We start from the raw sequence: 20,765 nt of genomic DNA on the forward strand, positions 1-20,765 counted from the left end.
AGGAGCACCATCTATCAAAGGGGTGGGGATGAAAAATCAGTGTAACCCATTACTCGTGAATGCCCATACTTCAGTCGTCCAGTATTTGAGAATGACCGTACCAAATGATTTGCAGCAAATTTTACACATAATTTCACACCTTTGCGAATCTTTTTCTCGCTGATAATCCGCACAAAGGAATAAAAGGAAAAAGGTTTGTCACTACATTTTGGCTGTTCGTACAGTAAAACTGCCACATGAAGCATGAGGTTGTAATGTATCAGCAACATTATATCAGCAAACCACACGCAGTTCATGAGATACGACATCAAATAATAAAATGCGTGGAAAACTGCCGCATCTTGCATCACGTTCCAGTTTATTACTTCTTTACTACCAACACTACTCACAACACATTTCGCAGACAGAGACCACTTATGCTACCTGATGTACAGGCAAAATTATATTATTGCACGGCACAGAGTTCAGGGGATACGACGTCATAAACGTAGAGCTGCGTGTAAATGAGACTGCAGAGTGAAATTCCCTAGATATACAGGTGAAATATGCGCACAAATACGTATGAAATACGTTAAATATATGTGAAATATATTTTACACGTGCGAACGCGGGAAAAGCCAAGGATGAAGAGTTCATCCTGAAACCTTGGAGCGATTTCAACCTAATTTGGTACAAATTTAGTTACGATCTGGCAAAAAATGCGATGGAGCTAAGAACAGCTAGCCTCCTACCAGGGTGAGCGTGATAACATTGGGAGCGAAGAGGGAAGAAGGAGATGGACAGATACAGAGGAGGAAGAAGGAGATGGATAGAGACAGGGGGGTAAAAAAGATGGATGGTGTGAGGGGAGAGGGACAAAGAGAGGGGAGAGGAAGAGATGGATACAAGAAGAGGTGGAGATGGACTGGGGACTGGAGGAGATGGTCAGAGAGAGGGAGAGAAGGCAATGGACATGTAGAAGGAGACTGACAGATAGAGGGGAGAAGGAGAAGGACAAAGAGAGGGGGGAGGGGGAAGGGGTGGAAATCGAGGGGGAAGAGGATTCGAACAGAGGGGGAAAGGGAAGATGGACAAAGGAAGGAGGAATACATGAGGAGAGAGGAGGGAGGAGGAGGTCACAGAGAGGGACAAGAGGAGGTTGAGAGGGGGTGCGGTGAATGATGGGTTGGATAGGGAGAGGGGAAAGGAGCAGCAATCACACTGATGATGGGATCTGGAAGATTTAATCTTGTGGTGGTGAGGGTATATCAAGGACCCATCTTCAAGGAGATAGTCTATGATTGAGGCAGCCTCAGTAGAAACATGGATAAGGTAAGTGGACATTATTGATATGGGGGGATTTGTAGGACTTCTAATTCAGGTTGGGTGTTTAATTCACTTTCCCCCTCCTCACCTGCAATATCGTGGTCAACTTCGTGTCGCCCATCGATACTGCAGATACTGATTCTGATCATCACTAAACTGTCACACAATATTTTTTTAGCGCAACGCAATCTGACTTTCAATAATCTCTACAAATGGATGAGCCTGACTAACAATAAACGATACCTTTCATGAATCACTTACCTCACAAAAATCTTCGTTACTCGAACTACTGCAATACAGCGAGCGCCAATACTGCCAGGTAAATAAAAGATTCTAACTACTGAAGGCACTAACTACTGATAGGCATAGTTAGCAAATGAAAGATTTCGATAGAGAACAAACAATGTATTTACCTTAATAGCGTTGAAAAGTCATGTTCAAAACTCTCGCATCACTCTCTCCACATCCACCACTTCTGGCGGCTCACCTCTAACTGCACAACGCTACTCTCTGTTCACATTGCACTGCCCAACACTACACAAGCGAATATTCCAACAATGAGTCCAAACAGCCACAGACTGTACACAGCACAGTCAGTGATTTTCAGATTGGGCGCTACGTGGCGTTACCAACATAAAAATCCCTACAGCCTACTTACCAAGTGTGAGTATGGGAGGATGATGGGGGAAGCATTGGGGTTGTTTTTGGGTGGGTGTAGTGGCGATGGGTGGTAAGGAGGCTTTGGAACCAAAGATGGGGCAGCGTGTTTTGGAGAGGGGGGTATGTGTGAAAGTTGATGTTCAAGTACCTTAGTAGTACAAAGTCTTTCCTCAGGATTGTTTATAGGATTTGGAAGTTTTGGAGATTTTTTTTATTTTGAGGATAAGAGATTTGGGTTTGGGGAATTTTTGGACCTGTATTGGAGAGGGTGTCGGTGTGAAAATCAGAGGAAGACGCTGTAGGGGGTGGGAATTGTCATGAATTTCTATAGTGTTGTCTGATTGAGTTTTTTGGCTTTTCTGGGTGAGGATCTCGGAGCACCATTGGTGTTTTGGCATTTCGATGGTTTTCAGTCACTGTTGGAGGGGATGATGGTTGCTGGATGGGAGATGATGGAATTTGTGGGTTGCGGAGGTAATTCAGTATGGTTTGCATCAGTTGGTGTTGGGTAGTTTGTGGAAGAGAAGGTTGTGAAATCCTGTTGTTACTGTTGCTGAGTGGGAGTCTCGGCTTACTAAGAAACGGCAGGGAGGTGTGGGAAGAGAAGGAGACGCAAGTATTTTGAATGTGGTGTGAGACGATACGGTAGACAGGGGAGGACAGATGCATGGTGGTGGGTGAGATGGCATTTCCCATGTGGGACAGTGGAGCAGTATTTGCTGAGATGCAAGTGATTGATTTGATGGGGTTATCTACAATGGCGGGCGGCGATAAGCGGCAATGAGTCGTGTGGTTGGCCGCGGATTGGTTGCCTATCATGATGAGGGAAGGCTGCAGTGGGCTTGTGGATGATGAGACAGATGCTGACGACTAAATGTCACCAAAACGGTGAGGATGACAGTAGCTATGTCTGGGGCATGGGGTGACGACAACAGCAACGAAAGAAGGTGATGGCGGTAGCAAAGGCAGAGGTAGCGGCGGCAGTAGAGATGGTGGGTGGTGGCAGCGGAACCAGAGGCACAGAGACAAGTAAGACCCCAAAGGCCAATTTGTGGGCACCTACGACGATCCACTAGGTGAGGTGACGTGACAGATAGCAGAATTTAAAAACACGCAGGGCAGTTCTTGACAAGAACGAGTAAAACACACACACTTATAACACACACACACACAGAAAGAGAGAGAGAGAGAGGGGGGGGCGGGCTGGGGGGAGGGAGGGCGAAATATAGATAAGAAAGAGCAGACACTAAAATATGACACACTGAAACAGTGTGCAGGGAGCGAGTGAATTGAAAATATCGATCTAGCAACAGCAGTGTACACGCCAGCCTAGTCAACAGCTATTGAGATTGCATTTATATTATTACTGGGTATTAGCAGTTAATTTTGGAGTAGCTGACGAGTTTAATCTCTGTAGCCTGTCAAAGCCAAGCTGAATAACCTTTTTTCGTTCCTATTGAAGGGGTAACAGTGCAGAAAATTGATATGAGTCAGCAGTAACTGTTTCGTAAGTACCCTTAAGAGTAAAAACGTCATGTGAACATACAGTTTCCGGCCACGAGTGAGACCGCGCAAGAGTCCAAGGTATCTCTTGGTATAATACGACTCTTTTTAACCATGTCTGTGCAGCTAAGCTAAGTTTATCTTTAACTTTTGTATTTAACATATGATTTTTCCCTGTGAAGTCTAACTGGTTTGATAATGATGGTGGACTTGTGACTGTCATTACTACTGCACAGAAAATGTGTTCTTGCTGATAGCACGTGTTGTTTAATGATATTTCAGAGCTAGACAACCCAAAACCATTACGGGCATCTCCTTCAGAGAATTACAAACCGAGGGTAGAACCAAGCACAATGGTACTGTGTTACAAATAATTCAGAATATGTCCTCCAACAGCGTTATTTATCCAGGCTGGAAACACTATTTTGACTAACTACAATAGCTATCAGCAAACCAATAAATAAAAATGTTATTTGCAAATCAGACACACCTTTCCGTCTCTCATTATCATTTATGCCGATACGCTCTTCATTCTGTGGTAATCAGTACTTTATAATACGAAGTTATCTGTTGAATGCCTGATTTAATTGTCGCTGTTTGTTAGACAGGAAAGAGACGCCATCGAAGTCTCTTGAACGTTTTCTTTACTCTGTGTGCAACATGTGGCGTCGCCCTGTCATGGAGCAGAATGACTTTGTCATGTCTCTGAAAACACGAGAGATAAATTGAATAATTCTGCTTCGTAGTGTTCCACGTCTGACGAGGCTGCAACAGCTCATGGTACACCACATCGATCAGGACGTATCTTGTAATACACTTCCCAATCGGTGACTGTGAATTGTCTTAACCAATCTCTGCTCGTTTTCCCGACACAGCATGTTCTCTTTACATTTCTACCAGCAAACGACAATTCTCCGCAGCAGATTTCTTGAGATGAAAATATGCATTTCCGGCAAATGTTTCTTTGTAGGGACAAAACCCGCCATGTTCGAGGCAATACATAGGTGTGGTTTTTTTTTTTCACTCCATTTGAAAGTCGAACAGACAACAGAAAGCCTGTTGTTTCTCCTATTCAGTAGGTCTCGTGTCGCTGTCCACCATGATGCTATAGTCTAACTATTGCTCCGCTCCCTCAGCTGCGAGAATTAATTCAAGCTCTCAATACACCGACCAGACGTAGCCACTGTTATCTTAATTTTCTTGACATTTCAGTTTGGAATACTTGCGCGATGAGCTCAATACAGGTAACTTAGTCAAAATGCAATGGTGTAAAATTAGGGTGGACAAAACAGACCTAACACAGAAAATGTGTCATGCAATTTGAGACATGTAACTCAGGGCCGATGATGTGCACTGCCTTTTTTTTTTTTTTTTTGGAGAGTGGAATGCACTGCATTGGGGGAGTCATTTCTTGAAACCCCATCATTTTCCCTAAGCTACGCAGAAGTGTGAAATTTCCTAATTCTTGGTTCTTATAAGGACCCTTTGTGTTTCATTCACACACGTCTCAGTGCATACCCTGACCCCGTTTCCCGCGATCATGAGAGCAGAGAGCGAGAAGAAGGAGAGCTGAAAAAGGCATAAACACGCTTTGCTACTTCGGATCACGTTCCAGTACCATGGAGTGATTCTGAACGGCCCCTAGTGCTTCCATTCTGTATACAAGAGCAAAAACTAAGGTCCCGCTATACTCAGAGGGGATCAGATCACGTCAGTCCTTGAAGAAAGATTGAATCGACCCGAGAGAGAAGGCGGAGTAATTCATCAGTGTCAAAGGTTATAAAGATGGTCGTTCCGACGTACATCGCTCACCAAAATGTCGTTATCGCCCGCGAAATCTATGTAAATAAGAGTCCCACGGGAAGCGGTGGTTTCATTGACGCCTTTTATGCCACCTCGTGATGCCTTTTCGTGTCAGTTCTGAGCGGCGGTGTGTCTAAAATGTTTCACTCGGCCACCCATAAGAAAACACGTGATTTCAGCGTCGGGCCTCGCGGTTCTGACCTTCATAGCGGAGGCGGCAAGGTAAAGGACGAGATGTGATTAAGGAGGGGAGGGGGAGGGGGGGTGGTGTCGACCTCCGCGTGACTCGTCTACGGTGGCGTTGGGCCTAATTGTGGTGAAATTTTGTGCCAAAGTTACATTAACCCACCTTACACCTCACATGATCTTCTTAGCTTGACCTATTTTTCGCATATCTCGATACCTTGCTGGAAGCGTCACCATGCCCGAGGATGAGGTCGCAGGGCGCCACGCTTTTGCATCGTTACAAAGGAAGGTTGCAGGCAAGTTTGAGCCAAATGTCGCACTTCTGCATCGCATCTGAGGAAAATGATGCTGTTCAAAAAAAGTGACCTCTTAATTCTTCTGCGTAGTGTATTTTCCAGGTAATTTTTATTTCTTCACCCTTGTATTAGCTGAGACAGGTGTCAGATAAGAATGAAAAGAAAATCCCGGGACGTGTCACGCGGCCAACCTGATAAAACTCCTAAGAACGGTGTAAGGGTCCGCCACGCTGCCTTTTCTACATCTACATCTACATCTACATCTACATCCATACTCCGCAAGCCACCTGACGGTGTGTGGCGAAGGGTTCCTTGAGTACCTCTATCGGTTCTCCCTTCTATTCCAGTTTCGTATTGTTCGTGGTAAGAAGGATTGTCGGTATGCCTCTGTGTGGGCTCTAATCTCTTTGGTTTTATCCTCATGGTCTCTTCGCGAGATATACGTAGGAGGGACCAATATACTGCTTGACTCCTCTGTGAAGGTACGTTCTCGAAACTTCAACAAAAGCCCGTACTCCTGCAGAGTCTCCCACTGGAATTTATCTATCATCTTCGTAACGCTTTCGCGATTACTAAATGACCCTGTAAGGAAGCGCGATGCTCTCTGTTGGATCTTCTCTATCTCTTCTATCAACCCTATCTGGTACGGATCCCACACTGCTGAGCAGTATTCAAGCTGTGAGCGAACAAGCGTACTGTAGCCTACTTCCTATGTTTTAGGATTGCATTTCCTTAGGATTCCTCCAATGAATCTCAGTCTGGCATCTGCTTTACCGACGATCAGCTTTATATGATCATTCCATTTTAAATCACTCCTAATGCATACTCCCAGATAATTTATGGAATTAACTGCTTCCAGTTGCTGACCTGCTATATTGTAGCTAAATGATAAGGGATCTTTCTTTCTATGTATTCGCAGCACATTACACTTGTCTACATTGAGATTCTATTGCCATTCCCTGTACCATGCTTCAATTCGCTGCAGATTATCCTGCATTTCAGTAGAATTTTCCATTGTTACAACCTCTCGATATACCACAGCATCATCCGCAAAAAGCCTCAGTGAACTTCCCATGTCATCCACAAGGTCATTTATGTATATTGTGAATAGCAACGCTCCTACGACACTCCCCTGTGGCACACCTGAAATCACTCTTACTTCGGAAGACTTCTCTCCATTGAGAATGACATGCCGCCTTCTGTTATCTAGGAACTCTTCAATCCAATCACACAATTGCTCTGATAGTCCATATCGTCTTACTTTGTTCATTAGACGACTGTGGGGAACTGTATCTAACGCCTTGCGGAAGTCAAGAAACACGGCATCTATCTGGGAACCCGTGTCTATGGCTCTTTGAATCTCGTGGACAAATACCGCGAGCTGGGTTTCACACGATCGTCTTATCGAAGCCCATGCTGATTCCTACAGAGTAGATTTCTAGTCTCCAGAAAAATCATTACGCTCGAACATAATACAGGTTACACAAGTGATCGACGTTAGAGATATAGGTCTATAGTTTTGCACATCTCTTCGGCGTCCCTTCTTGAATACGGAGATGACCTTTGCCCTTTTCCAATCCTTTGGAACGCTACGCTCTTCTAGAGGCCTACGGCACACCGCTGCCGATAAGTAACAAATCTCAGTGCCTCATTAATACCAGTGTATGTAGATTATATTCTACAGCCACAGGTGAGACAAATGTTATTATATCCCGTTCCGACATCTTAACAAGTCATTATGGAATGATTTATATTCAGAGCATCAGATGTAAGATGAACAGGCCAAGAGAGTCAATCACAATTTCCATGTGACCTGAAGCTGAAAATTATAATTTCTTAAAAACAGTAATCGTTGACATAACCGGCACTGAGCTCCTGTCAGGCAACCTGCCTCTTCTGTCACGATCCATAGCTCACTAGAATAATCCGCTACATGTTTCAGGTTCAACGAGAAGTTGGATGATGCTGTGAAGGTTGGCTTTAAGAGAAACGTAGCCGGCGGACTGTACTTTGCTATCTCGTCTTTCTCCATGTACATCGTGTATGCCGTGGCGTCCTGGTACGGCGTGTACCTCATCCTCAGGGACAAAGAGTATCCCGAGAGCCAGAGGAAGTACGACGCAGCAACCGTGATCACAGTAAGTGTGCTATCTATTCCGTCCATACTATGGGATTACTACCTGCTTCAAGATATTATATCGGTGGTGGATGTAGTACTCTGTGTACGTAGATACAATAAAAACAAATTAGTGGCAATGGTAAGCAACTTTTCTCGTCGTGGCATGTTAGTGTGAGCCTGGCTTTTGGCTTTGAATTGCGCCTTTACAGTGTGCCAAATTTATTAATACTTACCTGTTCTGCATTTATACCCACGTGAAAACTCCGTAAACGACTGTGAAGTATGTAGCGAGGTGCGGCACTTGCTCGCTGGACTCGCATCAGGGAGTACGTCGGCTCAAATTCGCCTTCGACCATCCAGATTTAGGTTTCTTGTAATTTCCCTAAATCGCTTAAGGCAAACGCCTGGACGGCTGCTTTGGAAGGGCATAAACCATTTCTTACTCCAACATTAACCAATCAGAGTTTGAGCTCCGTGTCTAATCATCTCGTTGTCGATGGGATGCTACACGGGGCGATTAACTCCAATCTTCCTTCTTTCTCTTGCGGTGTAGTGCGTGGATCAGGAAACTTCCCATAGTGAATACTCTTCCCCCCTTCAGTCAAACAAACATGTTACCATTCGTGCTATCTTTAATTGCATACGCCGGCCGCTGTGGCCGAGTGGTTCTCGGCACTTCAGTCTAGAACCGCGCGACCGCTACGGTCGCAGGATCGACTTCTGCCTCGGACCTTGCTGTGTGTGATGTCCTTAGGTTAGTTAGGTTTAAGTAGTTCTAAGTTCTATGGGACTTATGACCTCAGATGTTAAGTCTCATAGTGCTCAGAACCATTTTTTACTTGCATATGTTCAGTAATCCCTGTCAGTTATACAATATGTCCGAGGAGGAACGGCCAGTATTCAGGCATACGACAGGAACGAACATTCGAAGCAAAAAAATTCCAGTAACCACTGGCTTTACGATGCATACCTTAAGACCGATGAGCACTTCATCTTCGATACTGTGAAACAAACCTCTTCCACTGCAAGTTCTTTTCTTTCCATATTTTGGGAGTAGCTGGTACGGACCAAAACAAGAAAAAATGACCTAGTGAACATGGCCTCTGTAATGTATACCTTACGAGTTGTGAGCACTTGTTCAATAGAAGAGTTGTGTTCTACAGTAATGAAGATAGAAAAGTGCTCATAGCTTTTGAGGTGTTCAGTTTTAGAGCACATGTTTACTACATTTTTTTTTGCTTCGAATTATGCTTTGTCATATCCTGAATACTTATCATTCTTCCTGGGACACCCGGTATTTGGTATAGGTGACAAACACCTTAGTTGCACGAGTGAGTCCGCAGCTCGTGGTCGTGCGGTAGCGTTCTCGCTTCCCGTGCCCGGGTTCCCGGATTCGATTCCCGGCGGGGTCAGGGATTTTCTCTGCTTCGTGATGACTGGGTGTTGTGTGATGTCCTTAGGTTAGTTAGGTTTAAGTAGTTCTAAGTTCTAGGGGACTGATGACCATACATCTTAAGTCCCATAGTGCTCAGAGCCAATTGAACCATTTTTTTTTCTTTTTTTTTGCACATGTGATTTGTAACCGATTCCTTTGTAGAAAGATTTCAGTCGCTTTAAATATGATTGCCCCTGTATTGTTCTACATCTACATGACTACTCTGCAATTCACATTTAAGTGCTTGGCAGAGGGTTCATCGAACCACAATCATACTATATCTCTACCATTCCACTCCCTAACAGCGCACAGGAAAAACGAACACCTAAACCTTTCTGTTCGAGCTCTGATTTCTCATATTTTATTTTGATGATCATTCCTACCTATGTAGGTTGGGCTCAACAAAATATTTTCGCATTTCGTAAAAAGATCTCGCCGTGACGAAAAACGTCTTTGCTGTAATGACTTCCATCCCAATTCGCATATCATATCTGCCACACTCTCTCCCCTATTACGTGATAATACAAAACGAGCTGCCATTTTTTGCACCCTTTCGATGTCCTCAGTCAATCCCACCTGGTAAGGATCCCACAGCGCGCAGCAATAATCTAACAGACGACGAACGAGTTTAGTGTAAGCTGTCTCTTTAGTGGACTTGTTGCATCTTCTAAGTGTCCTGCCAATGAAACGAAACCTTTGGCTCGCCTTCCCCACGATCTTTGTAGAACCTACACAAATTCTCCTCTGCACGCACTTTGACAGCACATATTTCCATCTGCAATACTGTGGCACACTTCCCTAGAGGGAATGCTCTCTAGTCTACTCTACTCTGTAAACCCCAACCACAGTGACTTCATCTGTTCTCTACCCATCGGTAAACCAGACTATCTCCTGCACGGTGACATGGTTTATTGTTCCACTGCTCCCTACTTCTATTTGTAATATTGAAATATTTATTTATATACCACCATAATTCACGAGGGTCTTATATGAACTTCATGCATGCCTTTTGCTAAGCCTATCATGTTAATATATGGAAAAGCTATAACCACATTAACAATAAGACTTAAAGACTGTGGTGAGCATGACTTCGCGAATTTTTACATTTCACATGTGCAAGTGTTGAGTCCTAAGTAAATAACTAATGTATACAACATCGTTACAGTTATCTTAACTGGAGTCATTATATATATGCTTTCGTCAGAATAGACTTTGGGTACAAGACGGTGGTGGTGGGGATACTTATTCCACCTGAATGCAAGCCAATTCACTTACTGAGGCACAGCTTTGCTCAGAACTTCAATATTCTACCTCATTTTATTTAACTGTCGTACTGAAAGCTGTAATACTACACAATGCATTTGTAGTAACATTAAAATAGATAGCTTCCTCATTGCAGATCTTATTGCTGTGACATAGCTAACAGCATTTCAGCAATGACGGATAAAAATCAGGCATCCAACACAAGAAAATTTAGAAATCAGTTTTCTAAGAAAAATGAACACACAAAGCATGGGATGTGACAAGAAGAAAACTACTGTGATCACTCATAACTCAAGCAAGCTGGTAAATAACGGGCCTTTCTGAGAAAGGTCATGAAATGTAAATGCACCAGTTAGGTAGTGAACTTGTGGAAAACAGTTCATGCATGATGTAAATATATTTAACAATGGAGCTAATTAGTAGTCATCCAGGAAAGAAGGAAGCTTTGTACCTTTGCCAACATGGTAATTCAACACTTCTCTGAGAAGAAAAAAATGCTCTAACAAAATCTGACAAAAGTGAAAGAAGAAAACAATTCAGCCTGATTTTAGTATTCTCGTAGCCTTCAGGCTGACATTTGGTTTTGCATCAATTAAAGTGCACTGAAAACGGACATTATACTACAAAGGACTTAATGAACTACTACATACATTCCAACAAGCTCTTCACTACCAACCTTTAACACTCTGGATAGGGTCCACCACAACCGCCACTGCACGCTCTGAAAGTGCCTCAAAACTCTGTTGTGTATTTATGCCTACACCAGATAACCAGCAACCAAAACCTGGGTGAGAATGGTACCAGCCCACAACCATTTCTGGTCGTCCAGTTTGCTTAAGCATATCAAGCATCTTGGCCTGAAATACAGGATCCACGGCCTCGACACTTACACCCGTTCCCGTTTGTGGCATTGCAAACACATCAATCACACGAACTGTATAGTCATCAACAAACTCTCCAAGCATTAGACCCATGACTTCCATCGGCACTCCAGCGCGACCGTGTTTCAACATTTTTAATAAAGCCAATGAAGAAATGTAAACTTGTTCTGCTGTGTCAACTACAGGTGCGTCTGAAGGCGGAGGTGCCTGGCTCAAACCTGGCATACCCCCACCTAACCGTAATAAACAATCCATAGCACTGGCACAAGTAAAACTTTAAATACCAAAGACGTTGCTCTGTTCCTGTCTTCTGCACACCAATGTTTATTACGTACGTCAAAATTTTCAAACTAAGCTTTACTACACACCAAGTCACGAACTCAAATCTGCTTTCTCACGAAGCATTGTTATTCCGTAACATATCCTAGCAAATATTGGCAACCGGGTATTTGTATGAGCTGACTGACCCCAAACATGACTCTTTGATATTTTAGTTATAAGAAACTAATTTTCGGTGAGTTATGAAGCGAATAAATTTACATTCGTGAATATTTAAAGCTATATAATCTTTGCCACCCTTCGAAATCTTATTAAGATAAGAATGGATATATCTGACAGCAATCATTTATAGATAACTGAGTGATATGTGAAAAGTCTAACGTTGCTAAAACGTAGTATTGTTTTCCAGATGATTAACATGCGAGGGCCGTAATGTAAAGTAACGCCTCCGAATTCTTTATTCTATTCATGTGTCGGTTGCTCCGCCAACTCAAGCTGCAGTCCTCTACAGCCAGATGGCTCCTGATTGTAGAGTGTAGCATGGCGGTGTGTAACGTAACTATGTCGGAACGTGAGGAATGGCGTGCCTTAATCGAGTTTCTGCCAGCAGAAGACGTGCGAGGATGAAAGCTGTGTACGTTGATGATTGCATCCATATCAATAATACGCGCCGTTGGATTGTTCATGCTCGTAAGAAGGAAACGGCATTGCTAACCTGAACGTGTATGACAGTGCTCGAAATGGACGACCGTATACGGCAGCCTACGAGACTCGTCGGTGTAGGGTTCATGAACTCATCAGAGAGAATCGAGGCACCTGCCGTGGAGACAGTTCTCTGTACTGCGGTCCTGCAGTGGTGGTTCTTACATGCTCTCGTGGTATGCCTGAGGCCTCCATTTGTATTACCCGACAATTGTTTTCTGATCGTCAACCAGATTCCGATGAGTCTCTGGGTGGTCGTCCTGTCCGAGCTCTGTCACACACATTGAGGTTGGCACCACTGTTTCCTTGATTATGAGCACGAACAACACAACGTCGCATATTGCCGATGTCGATACAATAATCATCATACACAGCTTCCATTCTTCCAAGGATTTCAATTAGAGGCTCGCTGTCTGCAGTTATAAACCCGGTTACAGCGCGCTGTTTCTCACACACCGACGTAGTTACGTTACACTCAGGGATGTTACACGCTACAGTTCGGAGCCGTCTGCCAGCAGAGGGTTTAATCTTCATCTTGCGTCAGCAAAGCGGGAAAGACTTAGTACCTCAACTGATACTGATAACAGAATTTTAAAAAATTCTGAGGCGTTACCTTTCCGCACATCCTCGTGCAACATGAGCAGCTGGGATCCCAACTTGTCTCCCAGGAGTACATCTGTTTTTACTCCTTCATCTTTCGATGAATCGCCCATCCAAAATGGCTCTGAGCACTATGGGACTCAACTGCCGTGGTCATTAGTCCCCTAGACTACTTAAACCTAACTAACCTAAGGACATCACACACATCCATGCCCGAGGCACGATTCGAACCTGCGACCGTAGCAGTCACACGGTTCCGGACTGCGCGCCTAGAACCGCGAGACCACCGCGGCCGGCTCGCCCATCCACTAAGTGAACAAATGGTAAACCTGACAATTATTCGTTTTGAATAACATGCTTGGCAGTATACACATATCCCATGCATGGATGCTAATGCAGATTCTGAAACCTCTTCCAAGACTTCCGTTTTGCTGTATGCACTACTAAACAAAGATTTTTTCTTCGCCTAAATCAAATCTATTGTTTTATCTCTGTCGTTGGTGAACATTTAGCACAGAGAGGAGATTGTTAGATTTACAGTTGTTATGTCGTGTCTGCCACCTTTCGCGTGAAATACAACAGCTGTAGCGTTGTACAGTTTCCGGGAATTACCCTCTGACGTGGACATTTTGCAAACCATTGTTTCGATTACTTTTGCATTATTTTGGCTTTCGTTTTTATTGAAAATTTGTCACCTCCCAGAGTCTTTTCATGGTTCGTAATTCCAGTAACTTCACATACTTCATCTGGCACTGCTACCAGAATGCCATTACTTTCGTTACTAACAATCTCTGAATTCGTCACCTACCAGATTCTTTTCTTGATTCGTAATTCCAGTAACTTCACATACTTCATCTGGCATTACTTTCATTACTAACAATCTCTGAATATGTTACATCTATTTAACAATGCTAGCACTTTAAAAAATCTTGGAATACTTGTACATTTTTCCCTCTCCTGTTAGTCAGTGAACCAACTTACATCTTAAAATAGCGAAATGTGTTGTCCATCCAACGAATGTTACTGTTTAGTTTACTTATTTATTCATTGTTTTTTCTTCTGGAAGATTTGATGCGACCCATCACAGCTTCCTCTCTTTTGCCAACCTCTTCGTCTCATGTTATATACTTGCTTTCACCGAAATCTATTTGGGATTTTCCATATGCTGACACAGTCTTTCCCTTTCCTGTTTCATATGACTCTGGAAAACACTTCAATTTAACTTCTGTGCAGTTTCTGTTGATATCATTTCTAAATGATTTATATTTACATATTTCTTCCTTTTCCTAAATATCTTTTGTCTCTTTCTTTCTTCAATCGGTTGATTTCTTCTCACACTCGAAGCTTCGTTCTCAGTAACGTTCTTTATATCCATATCAATTATTCAGCCTCTGCTATTGCCTTTTTTGTCCATGTTGTTGTGGTCTTCAGTCCTGAGACTGGTTTGATGCAGCTCTCCATGCTAATCTATCCTGTGCAAGCTCCTTCATCTCCCAGTACCTGATGCAACCTACATCCTTCTGAATCTGCTTAGTGTATTCATCTCTTGGTCTCCCTCTACGATTTTTACCATCCACACTGCCCTCCAATGCTAAATTTGTGATCCCTTGTTGCCTCAGGACATGTCCTACCAACCGATCCCTTCTTCTAGTCAAGTTGTGCCACAAACCTCTCTTCTCTCCAATCCTATTCAATGCCTCCTCATTAGTTTCGTGATCTACCCACCTAATCTTCAACATTCTTCTGTAGCACCACATTTAAAAGCTTCTATTCTCTTCTTGTCCAAACTACTTGTTGTCCATGTTTCACTTCCATACATGGCTACAATCCATAGAAATACTTTCAGAAACGACTTCCTGACACTTAAATCTATACTCGATGTTAATAAATTTCTCTTCTTCAGAAACGCTTTCCTTGCCATTGCCAGTCTACATTTTATATCCTGTCTACTTCGACCATCATCAGTTATTTTGCTCCCCAAGTAGCAAAACTCCTTTACTACTGTAAGTGTCTCATTTCCTAATCTAACTCCCTCAGCATCATCCGACTTAATGCGAATACATTAAATTATCCTAGTTTTGAAACTTCCTGGCAGATTAAAACTGTGTGCCCGATCGAGACTCGAACTCGGGAACTTTGCCTTTCGCGGGCAAGTGTTCTACCATCTGAGCTACCGAAGCACGACTCACGCCCGGTACTCACAGCTTTACTTCTGCCAGAATCCGTCTCCTACCTTCCAAACTTTACAGAAGCTCTCCTGCGAACCATGCAGAACTGACATTCCTGAAAGAAAGGATATTGCGGAGACATGGCTTAGCCACAGCCTGGGGGATGTTTCCAGAATGAGATTTTCACTCTGCAGCGGAGTGTGCGCTGATATGAAACTTCCTGGCAGATTAAAACTGTGTGCCCGACCGAGACTCGAACTCGGGACCTTTGTCTTTCGCGGGCAAGTGCTCTACCATTTGAGCTACCGAAGCACGACTCACGCCCGGTACTCACAGCTTTACTTCTGCCAGTATCCGTCTCCTACCTTCCAAACTTTACAGAAGGTCCCGAGTTCGAGTCTCGGTCGGACACACAGTTGTAATCTGCCAGGAAGTTTCATATCAGCGCACACTCCGCTGCAGAGTGAAAATCTCATTCTGGAAATATCCTAGTTTTGTTTCTGTTGATGTTTATCTTATATCCTCCTTTCAAGACACTGTCCATCCCGTTCAACTGCTCCTCCAAGTCCTTTGCTGTCTCTGACAGAATTACAATGTCATCAGCGAACCTCGAAGTTTTTATTTCTCTCCATAGATTTTAATACTTACTCCGAATTTATCTTTTGATACCTTTACTGCTTGCTCAATATACACAATGAATAACATCGGGGACAGGCTACAACCCTGTCTCACTCCCTTCCCAAACACTGCTTCCCTTTCATGCCTCTCGACTCTTATAACTGCCATCTGGTTTCTGTACAAATTGTAAATAGCATTTCGCTCTCTGTATTTTACCCCTGCCACCTTTAGAACTTGAAAGAGAGTATTCCAGTCAACATTGTCAAAAGCTTTCTCTAAGTCTACAAATGCTAGAAATGTAGGATTGTCTTTCCTTAATCTTCCTTCTAAGATAAGTCGTTAGGTCAGTATTGCGTCACGTGTTCCATTTCTACGGAATCCAAACTGATCTTCCCCGAGGTCCGCATCTACCAGTTTTTCCATTCGTCTGCAAATAATTCGTGTTAGTATTTTGCAGCTGTGACCTGTTAAACTGATAGGTCGGTAATTTTCACATCTGTCATCACCTGCTTTCTTTGGGATTGGAATTATTATATTCTTCTTGAAGCCTGAGGGTATTTTGCCTGTCTCGTACATCTTGCTCACCAGATGGTAGAGTTTTGTCAGGACTGGCTGGCTGTTGTCTACTCCGGGTGCCTTGTTTCGACTCAGGTCTTTCAGTGCTCCGTCAAACTCTTCGCGCAGTATCGTATCTCCCATTTCATCTTCATCTACATCCTCTTCCATTTCCATAATATTGTCCTCAAGAACTTCGCCTTTGTATAGACCCTCTATATACTTCTTCCACCTTTCTGGTTTCCCCTTTTTGCTTAGAACTGGGTTTCCATCTGAGCTCTCTTTTCTCCAAAGGTCTCTTTAATTTTTCTGTAGGCTGTATCTATTTTACCCCTAGTGAGATAAGCCTCTACATCCTTACTTATGTCCTCTAGCCATGCCTGCTTAGCCGTTTTGCACTTCCGGTCGATCTCATTTTTGAGACGTTTTTATTCCTTTTTGCCTGCTTCATTTACTGCATTTTTATATTTTCTCCTTTCATCAGTTAAATTCAATATTTCTTCTGTTACTCAAGGATTTCTACTAGCCCTCGTCTTTTTAACTACTTGATCCTCTGCTGCCTTCACTACTTCATCCCTCAGAGCTACCCATTCGTCCTCTACTGTATCTCTTTCCCCCATTCCTGTCAATTGTTCCCTTACGCTTTCCTTGAAACTCAGTACAACCTCTGGTTCTTTCAGTTTATCCAGCTCCCATCTCCTTAAATTTCAACCTCTTTGCAGTTTCTTCAGTTTTAATCTACAGTTCATAACCAATAGGTTATCTCCAGGATTATTCCATGTATACAACCTTCTTTTATGATTCTTGAACCAAGTGTTAGCTATGATTAAGTTATGCTCTGCGCAAAATTCTACCAGACGGCTTTCTCTTTCATTTCTTAGCCCCAATCCATATTCACCTACTATGTTTTCCTTCTCTCCCTTTTCCTACTGTAGAATTCCAGTCACCCATGACTATTAAATTTTCGTCTCCGTTCACTACCTGAATAATTTCTTTTGTCTCATAATACGTTTCTTCAATCTCTTCGTCATCTGCAGAGCTAGTTGGCATAAAAACCTTTACTACTGTAGTAGGTACGGGATTCCTGTCTATCTTGGCCACTATAATACGTTCACTATGCTGTTTGTAGTAGCTTACCCGCACTCCTATTTTTTTTATTCATTATTAAACCTTCTCCTTATTACCCGTATTTCATTTTGTATTTATAACCGTGTATTCACCTGACCAGAGGTCTTGTTCCTCCTGCCACCGAACTTCACTAATTCCCACTATACCTAACTTTAATCTATCCATTTCCCTTTTTAAATTTTCTAACCTACCTCCGATCCGTAGAACGCCAGTTTTCTTTCTCCTGACAACGACGTCCTCCTGAGAAGCCCCCGCCCGGAGATCCGAATGGGGGACTATTTTACCTCCGGAATATTTTACCCAAGAGGACGCCATCATCATTTAACCATACAGTAAAGCTGCATGCCCTCGGGAAAAATTACGGCTATAGTCTCCCCTTGCTTTCAGCCGGTCGCAGTACCACAACAGCAAGGCCGTTTTGGTTAATGTTACAAGGCCAGTTCAGTCAATCATCCAGACTGTTGCCCCTGCAACTACTGAAAAGGCTGCTGCCCCTCTTCAGGAACCACACGTTTGTCTGGCCTCTCAACAGATAGCCCACCGTTGTGGTTGTACCTACGGTACGGCTATCTGTATCGTTGAGGCACGCATGCCTCTTCACCAACGGCAAGGTCCATAACCGTTAATTTTATCCGTCTGTCTACCCTATCACACTGAATTTACGATAGTCAACATTCCATGTCGCAGAATGTGTCCCGTCTAGTTGAGCCTTTTTCTCTTCATCCCCACCGGTTAGGCAATCCTTTCCCAGGGACATAACTGTGGGACTAATACTGAATCTTTTGCAGGTGTTTTACTCGGTGACGCATGGGTCATCGGTCTTCTCCTCGCTGTCGGCGTACATGGAGATGATCTCTGAGGCTAGGGGTACCGCCGCGAAGGTGTTCTCTGTTATCGACCGCAAACCAGACATCGACAGCCTGTCGGAAGAAGGCGAGAAACCTTACTACGCCAAGGGTGATGTTACTTTCAAGAACGTCCACTTCGAGTACCCATCGCGGAAGGGAATCAAGGTAAGGTATTTACATGACGTGTATGCTAAATACGTCTCACACTCTCCAATAAGAACTTTTTTGAGTGTGCGATCACTTTCGGCAGTCTTGGCGGGAAACTTCGTGATACCGTGTATTATTTCAGCGTTGTATGGGCTAATGAAGTCTAAATAAATCAGCCAACGAAGAGGAAATTAGAGAAGGAAATGAGACACAAGAATTAAACAAATTTTATCACTGGGGCAGCAAAATTGACGATGGTCGAAGTAGAAGGAATATAACATGCAGACTGGCAGTAGCAAGGTAAATTTTTTCTAGAGGGAGAAGCTTGTGAACGTCGTATAAGAACTCAAATATCAGGAAGTCGTTTCTACAGGTAGGGGGAGGGGTTTATTGTTTATTAAGGACCGATCGTCCGCAAAATGGAAATCACAGTGAAAATCCGCTGAAGTTCTGCACAGATGTGTAGAACAGTGTCTCTGGTATGCCATTCGATCGCATCATGTCACTTCTTTCAGTTCCGAGCAGCTAGTGAGCACGTAAAAGTGCCTATGAAATAGTGTCTCCCACAAAGTATGAGTGTCTGCTGAGAGACATGTCCTGATTTCATGCAGCCCACATACAGTAAGCGTCATGCATTTCCTGCTTCCATAAAATTCTCGGTTGCCCATTACAGGGCAAAGAAGACGCTCTTGCAAAGTTTTAGATGGGAAGCGTTTGGTCATCCGAAATACAGATCGGATCTAGCTCCCTGTGAGCTTCATTTCTCCTCATATAAATCACTGACTATGAAGACAACGTTTTGGCATAGACAACGAGCAGCGGACCACGTAGAGAATTGGCTGACAGCATAAGTGGCTGTCTTCTATGATGAGGGTATTGGAAAGTTGGTGCAATGATATGACAGATGTCTACGTTGGAACATTGACTATGTAGAGAAGTAGCTGAAAGGATAGCTAACTGTTTCAAATAAAACATCTTGTTTTTATTTTCACTGTTTTCATTTTGCGGCCAAGCGGACTTCAATAAACGAATAGCCCTCGTATTTGGCCAGAGTGTAGACTAGGACGGGAGTAAATTGTGGGCAGAATTCTGGCTCGTTGTAACATCAAATGTGTCTTCCGCCCACCAACGAATACACGTGCCGTGATAGGTACAGTAAAAGATGATCTGGGGCTTCGCAAACCGGGTGTTTACCGTATTCCGTGTAAATCCGGTAAGGCATACATCGGGCAAACTGTACGGACAATCGAAGAGAGATGGCAGGAACACAGAAGGCACACTTAAATGAAGCAGGCTACAAAGTCTGCGGTTGCGAAACATTACATGGATACTGGAGATACTATGGAGTACGCGAAAACGGAAGTTTTACGGCAGGCCTCGTCTTTTTGGGACTGTGTTCTGAAGGAGGCGATTGAAATACGTGGAGCTGATGGGCTGATCAACAGGGACGCTGCGTTCAACCTCAGCAAAGCCTGGGACCCAGCACTCAGCCAACTAAAAGCACAGCGTAACTAAAAGCACAGCGTCGCCGCTAAGCGACTTCCGCGCCCGACGAAGGCCACAGGACATCTGATGGTCCACAGTTCGCATCCAGGAGCCAGCAGTCTGCCCCTCCCCATCACCACTCCATGAAGCGCCGCCTGCGGCATGACGCTGGGGAAGGAGCGGGGAGCGATCAGAGTATAAAAGGGAGGACACTCAGCTTAGACGCTCCGTCTGCAGGTATCACCTGAAGATGACGGCAAGGAACGCTGTCGAAATATCGTGGTTTGAAAACGACTGCGCCCGGCTGGAGACCCGAGAACAGTACAAACGGCAATAAATAGTTCAGGTAAGAAGGGAACAGCAGCTTTAAAATGTGGTGTTATGAAGCTGAAGACCAGTCGTGTAGATCAGATAACTAGTGACGCTATACTGAATCGAATTTAGAAGAAAATAAATGTATGGCCCAAATTGACTAAAGGCCAGGTGTTGCGAGCGCCCGTGTGTGTCCGTCATAGGCCTCAAAAAGAGAAAGAAATTATTAATAATCAGAAACAACGCAATATGATCACACATTAAGGACTCTTTGATAATTAACAGCTCATGGTTGTACTCATTTTTAATATTAATTTGTCTTGAGTTCTTCTAATATTCAGTTACGATTTTAGCCGTTAGCAAAGATAAAGGAGACATTACTACAATTATTCCTAACGCACTGAGGAACTCAAGTTTGGGAATAGACTTCGATTACTGGCATTTTGAGAGTTTTTTATTTACTTAAAATGTT

At 43.5% G+C, this 20,765-nt stretch overlaps 1 protein-coding gene across 1 annotated transcript in view; it reads left to right on the top strand.

The window, feature by feature from the left end:
- Positions 1 to 20,765, top strand: part of LOC126354018 (ATP-dependent translocase ABCB1-like) — a 242,263-nt gene that overhangs the window by 70,057 nt on the left and 151,441 nt on the right. Inside the window, exons 8-9 of the mRNA XM_050003341.1 lie at positions 7,696 to 7,891; positions 18,290 to 18,514. Coding sequence (XP_049859298.1) covers positions 7,696 to 7,891; positions 18,290 to 18,514 — 421 coding nt within the window. The remainder of the gene's footprint in view (positions 1 to 7,695; positions 7,892 to 18,289; positions 18,515 to 20,765) is intronic.

Source organism: Schistocerca gregaria, chromosome 3, assembly GCF_023897955.1.
Source record: "Schistocerca gregaria isolate iqSchGreg1 chromosome 3, iqSchGreg1.2, whole genome shotgun sequence".
In the NCBI taxonomy this organism is placed as follows: domain Eukaryota; kingdom Metazoa; phylum Arthropoda; class Insecta; order Orthoptera; family Acrididae; genus Schistocerca; species Schistocerca gregaria.